At 39.3% G+C, this 9,796-nt stretch overlaps 1 protein-coding gene across 1 annotated transcript; it reads left to right on the top strand.

The window, feature by feature from the left end:
- Positions 1-301: 301 nt before the first annotated feature.
- On the top strand, positions 302-8,368 carry LOC134826778 (structural maintenance of chromosomes protein 2-like). The gene is made up of 5 exons (XM_063839274.1): positions 302-596; positions 686-1,404; positions 6,716-6,844; positions 7,169-7,299; positions 8,105-8,368. The coding sequence occupies exons 1-5, from the start codon at positions 302-304 to the stop codon at positions 8,229-8,231; spliced, it is 1,401 nt and encodes a 466-aa protein (XP_063695344.1). The 3' UTR covers positions 8,232-8,368.
- Positions 8,369-9,796: the final 1,428 nt, after the last annotated feature.

The raw sequence follows: 9,796 nt of genomic DNA, 5'->3' as shown, positions 1-9,796 counted from the left end.
AGGAGGAGGAGGAGGAGGAGGAGGAGGAGGAGGAGGAGGGGGAGGAGGAGGAGGAGGAGGAGGAGGAGTTCTCATCTGTAAAACTAAGGAGCAAGCTAAGAAAGTAGCATTCGACAAGTCAGTGAAGAGGAAGGTTATTACTCTGGAGGGAGATGTATACGATCCGGCAGGTACTCTAACGGGAGGGTCCAGGAACACTTCTAGATGTGTTCTTAAAGAACTCTCTGCCTGCAAACAGTCCAGATCTGATCTCACTTAGTACAAAGAGCAGTACAGACAGGTAGAGGGAGAGTTGAGTAAAATGGAAAGAGTTGTTCACCAGTGGGAGGAACTGACAGGACAGCTGAGGTTGAAGAAGCACGAGCGTGATTTATTAGAAGAAAGATTGAAGCAGACCTCTCACTACAAAGACATAGAGGAGTTGAGGAGGACTAAGGAGGACCTTGCAAAGCAAAAGGAAATTGTAGATAATTTTAACGACAAAGAAAAGAGTCTCTTAAAGAAGTGCGCGGAAGTGGAAGCTAAGATGAAGAACTTCAAATCTGAACAAGAGAAAGAACTGAAGAAGTCGGAGAGGAGGATATTAGACGCAAAGAGTAAATTAAACAAGTGTTCGAAGGAGGCGAAAGCAAAGGTGAACAAGTTGAAAGAACTAGAGTTGGAGGTGAGCAGTGAACTAGCTAAGGAGTGGAGGGTCTGCGAGAGCAGCTGCCTAAATGCGAGGAGGCTATAGCTGCTGCTCAGGAGCTTGTGGAGGGAGCCCAGTTAAAGCTAACTGAGTGCGCGGCGGTGAGGGAGACACTGGCTGCTGAACTTGGGGCTCAGCGTGAACTGATACAACAGTGTTCTGCTGAGATAGAGAACTTTGTGAAGGAGCAGAAAGCAGCGGAGAAGCTGATAAGTAGCTGCGGGATAAAGCTGAAGGAGCTGACTCACAAGCTGAGTAAACTGAACAAGGAAGCGAGCGAAGCAAAGCAGCAGGTCCAGTATTACCTCAACAACTATGAGTGGATTGCTTCTGAGAAGCAGTACTTCGGACAGAGGGACACTGCCTACGACTTTGAGAAACAGGACCTGAAAGAAAGTGATAAGAAGTTGGAGCGTCTGAAGGCAAGTAAAGATAAACTGTCCAAGAATGTGAACATGAGAGCAATGCACCTGCTAGGAGAAGCGGAGAAACGGTACATCGACCTGGTGAAAAGGAAGGACATTGTGACTAACGACAAGCACAAGATAAACAAGGTGATCAAGGAGCTGGACGAGAAGAAGAACAGAGCAGTCAGGAGAGCCTGGGAGCAGGTGAACAAGGATTTCGGCTCTATATTCTCTACGCTGCTTCCTGGAGCGAGGGTTAAACTGCAGACTTTGGAGGGGAGACCTGTTACTGATGGTCTAGAAGTCAAGGTAAGTGCTAATGTTTATATCTTTGGAGGGGAGACCTGTTACTGATGGTTTAGAAGTCAAGGTAAGTGCTAATGTTTATATCTTTGGAGGGGAGACCTGTTACTGATGGTTTAGAAGTCAAGGTAAGTGCTAATGTTTATATCTTTGGATGGGAGACCTGTTACTGATGGTTTAGAAGTCAAGGTAAGTGCTAATGTTTATATCTTTGGAGGGGAGACCTGTTACTGATGGTTTAGAAGTCAAGGTAAGTGCTAATGTTTATATCTTTGGAGGGGAGACCTGTTACTGATGGTTTAGAAGTCAAGGTAAGTGCTAATGTTTATATCTTTGGAGGGGAGACCTGTTACTGATGGTTTAGAAGTCAAGGTAAGTGCTAATGTTTATATCTTTGGAGGGGAGACCTGTTACTGATGGTTTAGAAGTCAAGGTAAGTGCTAATGTTTATATCTTTGGAGGGGAGACCTGTTACTGATGGTTAAGAAGTCAAGGTAAGTGCTAATGTTTATATCTTTGGAGGGGAGACCTGTTACTGATGGTTTAGAAGTCAAGGTAAGTGCTAATGTTTATATCTTTGGAGGGGAGACCTGTTACTGATGGTTTAGAAGTCAAGGTAAGTGCTAATGTTTATATCTTTGGAGGGGAGACCTGTTACTGATGGTTTAGAAGTCAAGGTAAGTGCTAATGTTTATATCTTTGGAGGGGAGACCTGTTACTGATGGTTTAGAAGTCAAGGTAAGTGCTAATGTTTATATCTTTGGAGGGGAGACCTGTTACTGATGGTTAAGAAGTCAAGGTGAGTGCTAATGTTTATATCTTTGGAGGGGAGACCTGTTACTGATGGTTTAGAAGTCAAGGTAAGTGCTAATGTTTATATCTTTGGAGGGGAGACCTGTTACTGATGGTTTAGAAGTCAAGGTAAGTGCTAATGTTTATATCTTTGGAGGGGAGACCTGTTACTGATGGTTTAGAAGTCAAGGTAAGTGCTAATGTTTATATCTTTGGAGGGGAGACCTGTTACTGATGGTTAAGAAGTCAAGGTGAGTGCTAATGTTTATATCTTTGGAGGGGAGACCTGTTACTGATGGTTTAGAAGTCAAGGTAAGTGCTAATGTTAATATCTTTGGAGGGGGGACCTGTTACTGATGGTTTAGAAGTCAAGGTAAGTGCTAATGTTTATATCTTTGGAGGGGAGACCTGTTACTGATGGTTTAGAAGTCAAGGTAAGTGCTAATGTTTATATCTTTGGAGGGGAGACCTGTTACTGATGGTTTAGAAGTCAAGGTAAGTGCTAATGTTTATATCTTTGGAGGGGAGACCTGTTACTGATGGTTTAGAAGTCAAGGTAAGTGCTAATGTTTATATCTTTGGAGGGGAGACCTGTTACTGATGGTTTAGAAGTCAAGGTAAGTGCTAATGTTTATATCTTTGGAGGGGAGACCTGTTACTGATGGTTTAGAAGTCAAGGTAAGTGCTAATGTTTATATCTTTGGAGGGGAGACCTGTTACTGATGGTTTAGAAGTCAAGGTAAGTGCTAATGTTTATATCTTTGGAGGGGAGACCTGTTACTGATGGTTTAGAAGTCAAGGTAAGTGCTAATGTTTATATCTTTGGAGGGGAGACCTGTTACTGATGGTTTAGAAGTCAAGGTAAGTGCTAATGTTTATATCTTTGGAGGGGAGACCTGTTACTGATGGTTTAGAAGTCAAGGTAAGTGCTAATGTTTATATCTTTGGAGGGGAGACCTGTTACTGATGGTTTAGAAGTCAAGGTAAGTGCTAATGTTTATATCTTTGGAGGGGAGACCTGTTACTGATGGTTTAGAAGTCAAGGTAAGTGCTAATGTTTATATCTTTGGAGGGGAGACCTGTTACTGATGGTTTAGAAGTCAAGGTAAGTGCTAATGTTTATATCTTTGGAGGGGAGACCTGTTACTGATGGTTTAGAAGTCAAGGTAAGTGCTAATGTTTATATCTTTGGAGGGGAGACCTGTTACTGATGGTTTAGAAGTCAAGGTAAGTGCTAATGTTTATATCTTTGGAGGGGAGACCTGTTACTGATGGTCTAGAAGTCAAGGTAAGTGCTAATGTTTATATCTTTGGAGGGGAGACCTGTTACTGATGGTTTAGAAGTCAAGGTAAGTGCTAATGTTTATATCTTTGGAGGGGGGACCTGTTACTGATGGTTTAGAAGTCAAGGTAAGTGCTAATGTTTATATCTTTGGAGGGGAGACCTGTTACTAATGGTTTAGAAGTCAAGGTAAGTGCTAATGTTTATATATTTGGAGGGGAGACCTGTTACTGATGGTTTAGAAGTCAAGGTAAGTGCTAATGTTTATATCTTTGGAGGGGAGACCTGTTACTGATGGTTTAGAAGTCAAGGTAAGTGCTAATGTTTATATCTTTGGAGGGGAGACCTGTTACTGATGGTTTAGAAGTCAAGGTAAGTGCTAATGTTTATATCTTTGGAGGGGAGACCTGTTACTGATGGTTTAGAAGTCAAGGTAAGTGCTAATGTTTATATCTTTGGAGGGGAGACCTGTTACTGATGGTTTAGAAGTCAAGGTAAGTGCTAATGTTTATATCTTTGGAGGGGAGACCTGTTACTGATGGTTTAGAAGTCAAGGTAAGTGCTAATGTTTATATCTTTGGAGGGGAGACCTGTTACTGATGGTTTAGAAGTCAAGGTAAGTGCTAATGTTTATATCTTTGGAGGGGAGACCTGTTACTGATGGTTTAGAAGTCAAGGTAAGTGCTAATGTTTATATCTTTGGAGGGGAGACCTGTTACTGATGGTTTAGAAGTCAAGGTAAGTGCTAATGTTTATATCTTTGGAGGGGAGACCTGTTACTGATGGTTTAGAAGTCAAGGTAAGTGCTAATGTTTATATCTTTGGAGGGGAGACCTGTTACTGATGGTTTAGAAGTCAAGGTAAGTGCTAATGTTTATATCTTTGGAGGGGAGTCCTGTTACTGATGGTTTAGAAGTCAAGGTAAGTGCTAATGTTTATATCTTTGTAGGGGGGACCTGTTACTGATGGTTTAGAAGTCAAGGTAAGTGCTAATGTTTATATCTTTAGAGGGGAGACCTGTTACTGATGGTTTAGAAGTCAAGGTAAGTGCTAATGTTTATATCTTTGGAGGGGAGACCTGTTACTGATGGTTTAGAAGTCAAGGTAAGTGCTAATGTTTATATCTTTGGAGGGGAGACCTGTTACTGATGGTTTAGAAGTCAAGGTAAGTGCTAATGTTTATATCTTTGGAGGGGAGTCCTGTTACTGATGGTTTAGAAGTCAAGGTAAGTGCTAATGTTTATATCTTTGGAGGGGAGACCTGTTACTGATGGTTTAGAAGTCAAGGTAAGTGCTAATGTTTATATCTTTGGCGGGGAGACCTGTTACTGATGGTTTAGAAGTCAAGGTAAGTGCTAATGTTTATATCTTTGGAGGGGAGACCTGTTACTGATGGTTTAGAAGTCAAGGTAAGTGCTAATGTTTATATCTTTGGAGGGGAGACCTGTTACTGATGGTTTAGAAGTCAAGGTAAGTGCTAATGTTTATATCTTTGGAGGGGAGACCTGTTACTGATGGTTTAGAAGTCAAGGTAAGTGCTAATGTTTATATGTTTGGAGGGGAGACCTGTTACTGATGGTTTAGAAGTCAAGGTAAGTGCTAATGTTTATATCTTTGGAGGGGAGACCTGTTACTGATGGTTTAGAAGTCAAGGTAAGTGCTAATGTTTATATCTTTGGAGGGGAGACCTGTTACTGATGGTTTAGAAGTCAAGGTAAGTGCTAATGTTTATATCTTTGGAGGGGAGACCTGTTACTGATGGTTTAGAAGTCAAGGTAAGTGCTAATGTTTATATCTTTGGAGGGGAGTCCTGTTACTGATGGTTTAGAAGTCAAGGTAAGTGCTAATGTTTATATCTTTGTAGGGGGGACCTGTTACTGATGGTTTAGAAGTCAAGGTAAGTGCTAATGTTTATATCTTTAGAGGGGAGACCTGTTACTGATGGTTTAGAAGTCAAGGTAAGTGCTAATGTTTATATCTTTGGAGGGGAGACCTGTTACTGATGGTTTAGAAGTCAAGGTAAGTGCTAATGTTTATATCTTTGGAGGGGAGACCTGTTACTGATGGTTTAGAAGTCAAGGTAAGTGCTAATGTTTATATCTTTGGAGGGGAGTCCTGTTACTGATGGTTTAGAAGTCAAGGTAAGTGCTAATGTTTATATCTTTGGAGGGGAGACCTGTTACTGATGGTTTAGAAGTCAAGGTAAGTGCTAATGTTTATATCTTTGGCGGGGAGACCTGTTACTGATGGTTTAGAAGTCAAGGTAAGTGCTAATGTTTATATCTTTGGAGGGGAGACCTGTTACTGATGGTTTAGAAGTCAAGGTAAGTGCTAATGTTTATATCTTTGGAGGGGAGACCTGTTACTGATGGTTTAGAAGTCAAGGTAAGTGCTAATGTTTATATCTTTGGAGGGGAGACCTGTTACTGATGGTTTAGAAGTCAAGGTAAGTGCTAATGTTTATATGTTTGGAGGGGAGACCTGTTACTGATGGTTCAGAAGTCAAGGTAAGTGCTAATGTTTATACCTTTGGAGGGGGGACCTGTTACTGATGGTTTAGAAGTCAAGGTAAGTGCTAATGTTTATATCTTTGGAGGGGAGTCCTGTTACTGATGGTTTAGAAGTCAAGGTAAGTGCTAATGTTTATATCTTTGGAGGGGAGACCTGTTACTGATGGTTTAGAAGTCAAGGTAAGTGCTAATGTTTATATCTTTGGAGGGGAAACTTGTTACTGATGGTTTAGAAGTCAAGGTAAGTGCTAATGTTTATATCTTTGGAGGGGAGACCTGTTACTGATGGTTTAGAAGTCAAGGTAAGTGCTAATGTTTATATCTTTGGAGGGGGGACCTGTTACTGATGGTTTAGAAGTCAAGGTAAGTGCTAATATTTATATCTTTAGAGGGGAGACCTGTTACTGATGGTTTAGAAGTCAAGGTAAGTGCTAATGTTTATATCTTTGGAGGGGAGACCTGTTACTGATGGTTTAGAAGTCAAGGTAAGTGCTAATGTTTATATCTTTGGAGGGGAGACCTGTCACTAAACATATCTTACTTTGTAAACCTATACTACCTTACTTTACTACTACTATGTCGGAGCTTAGTCCGATCTACGCCAGAAACCCCCCTCAATATATCCCTGTCCCGCATCAGGGTTCGCAGTTCCTCTTTAGAGTTTGTCCCAACTTCCTTCAGTAACATAGACAAGTAGCTTTGTCTTGGTCTACTTTAAAGTTTATAATTGCAGGTTGGGTTTGGTGAGGTATGGAAAGAGTCATTAACAGAACTGAGCGGGGGGCAGAGATCTTTAGTGGCTCTCTCTCTTATCTTATCTCTTCTTCTCTTCAAACCCGCTCCTCTATACATTCTGGACGAGGTAATTATACTAATTATACTAATTATACTAATTATACTAATTATCCTCCTCTGTTAGGAAATACTAAAACGTTTATGTTAGGGAATACTAAAACGTTTTTGTTAGGGAATACTAAAACGTTTCTGTTAGAGAATACTAAAACGTTTCTGTTAGGAAATGCTAAAATGTTTCTGTTAGGAAATACTAAAAAGTTTCTGTTAGGGAATACTGAAATGTTCTGTTAGGAGAATACTAAAACGTTTCTGTTAGGGAATACTAAAACGTTTCTGTTAGGAAATACTAAAACGTATCTGTTAGGGAATACTGACACGTGTTTCTCTCCAGGTGGACGCAGCGCTAGACTTGTCCCACACTCAGAACATCGGACAGATGTTGAGGGCTCACTTCAAACATTCTCAATTCGTCGTGGTCTCCCTCAAAGATGGCATGTTCCAGAATGCTAACGTTCTCTTCAGGTTAATTGAATATTTTTTTGTGAATACTGTGCTCTGATTGGTTAGTTTGTGTCACGTGGTGTGAGTACTGGGCTCTGATTGGTTAGTTTATGTCACGTGGTGTGAATACTGTGCTCTGATTGGTTGGTTTGTGTCACATGGTGTGAGTACTGTGCTCTGATTGGTTACTTTGTGTCACGTGGTGTGAATACTGTGCTCTGATTGGTTACTTTGTGTCACGTGGTGTGAGTACTGTGCTCTGATTGGTTAGTTTGTGTCACGTGGTGTGAGTACTGTGCTCTGATTGGTTAGTTTATGTCACGTGGTGTTAATACTATGCTCTGATTGGTTAGTTTGTGTCACGTGGTGTGAGTACTGTGCTCTGATTGGTTAGTTTGTGTCACGTGGTGTGAATACTGTGCTCTGATTGGTTACTTTGTGTCACGTGGTGTGAGTACTGTGCTCTGATTGGTTAGTTTGTGTCACGTGGTGTGAGTACTGTGCTCTGATTGGTTAGTTTGTGTCACGTGGTGTGAGTACTGTGATCTGATTGGTTACTTTGTGTCACGTGGTGTGAGTACTGTGCTCTGATTGGTTACTTTGTGTCACGTGGTGTGAGTACTGTGCTCTGATTGGTTAGTTTGTGTCACGTGGTGTGAGTACTGTGCTCTGATTGGTTACTTTGTGTCACGTGGTGTGAGTACTGTGCTCTGATTGGTTAGTTTGTGTCACGTGGTGTGAGTACTGTGCTCTGATTGGTTGGTTTGTGTCACGTGGTGTGAGTACTGTGCTCTGATTGGTTATAATAAGACCCTCATCCTATCAGGACGAAGTTTGTTGACGGAGTATCAGCTGTTACACGACACACTCAACATTCCTCCACAAAACCTGCTCTTTCTGAGAAGGAGAATATTCAGCCGATCGCGAAGAAAAACAAAAAACAAAAGGTTTAGTTACCATGGTGACTGGTGATGTGAAACGTACTTACTTTTTTATTTTCGTGATGAGGATCTGTAAAACTTACTTTTTAAACAGGTGCTATTCAAGAAGCTTCTTCTAAGTTTAAATTAAGCAAATTGTCAAGTTGAGAACTAAGGTGGTGTTACCATGACCATGGTTACGGATTATTAAAACTGCGTATCAAGTTCAGTGCGCGGCTTAATGACTATAAGTGTGTACATGACTGAGTCCTGACTTGCTAACTTTATCTTGTTTAATATTATAGTACACTTTGCAAAGCAGCCTTACATTTACAACCTTATGTATCGAGTGTTCCTGTTATGTGGTGTGTGCTCGTGATACAAAGTAAAAGTAATATATACTGGTATTAATTATTTGTTATAGTTAATTGTGCTCACGCGGTATCAATCTACGTGTGTCTTATATTTAATACAAAATTAATACTTTTAATCGGTAAATTTAGATTCAAAGCTTTCTTCTTTGTAAATTTTAAACGACCCAGCTTTTAAGTCACAATTTTTTTAATTGTTTGTTATTTTTTAGTTATCCTACGTTTCCCCTAGTTGATGGTAATGCCGTTGACTTTAATAAAAAATGTGCTAATGAAAACAATCATCAGTACTTCTCAGTTTATTATGAGATATGAACGTTTGAAATTATGTACTGACGTTGATAAGTTTGTGTCACGTGGTGTGAATACTGTGCTCTGATTGGTTAATATCTCAAATCCTTAGAGCAGCATTTTAAATCCTGCACCTTTTGTTTGTATCTTTAAGACTATATTTTTAGTCGCAATGTATTCTGCTTTACCTGGACTGTGTTTATATTTATATTGTTGTATTTCAGTTACATTTCATTGGAATCTACCGAAACATTACAATTATTTTACTGTTCTTTGTTCATTAAGTAGAAATGTAAGCGAACAATACAGCAATAGTGAATAGCACTATTCAACGAAACATTTGTAAGTTTCAGCCCCACCTAGCTTTAAGACTGTTATTTGAGCAACATGTTCGCTCGTATCTCCGCTATATCTCCAGTGGATATTAGTGCAGTGGAGATTATTATTATCTACAGAAAGCACATCCAAATAAACAGTATGGAATATGTAAATTATTTCAAACAAATATTGGAAGCAGATCATAGTGATATACAAATTTAAACTATAAATTTAAATAAGAAAAATTGTAATTTTCATAAATAAACCGATTAAAAAAATGTAATCGTATTCAAAATATTCAATCGCATTCAAACATTTAAACGTATTCAAAATATTTAATCGTATTCAAAATATTTAATCGTATTCAAAGTATTCAATCGCATGCAAAATATTTAATCGAATTCAAAATATTTATTCGAATTCAAAATATTTAACCGTATTCAAAATATTTAATCGCATTCAAAATATTTAATCGTATTCAAAATATTTATTCGAATTCAAAATATCTAACCGTATATTTAATCGCATTCAAAATATTTAACCGTATTCAAAATATTTAATCGCATTCAAAATATTTATTCGCATTCAAAATATAATATAATATAATAAGTCACTGAA

This window comes from Bolinopsis microptera, chromosome 2 (genome assembly GCF_026151205.1).
Source record: "Bolinopsis microptera isolate Bmic1 chromosome 2, MBARI_Bmic_1.0, whole genome shotgun sequence".
Lineage (NCBI taxonomy): Eukaryota > Metazoa > Ctenophora > Tentaculata > Lobata > Bolinopsidae > Bolinopsis > Bolinopsis microptera.
This window is presented reverse-complemented; position numbering and strand designations above follow the sequence as displayed.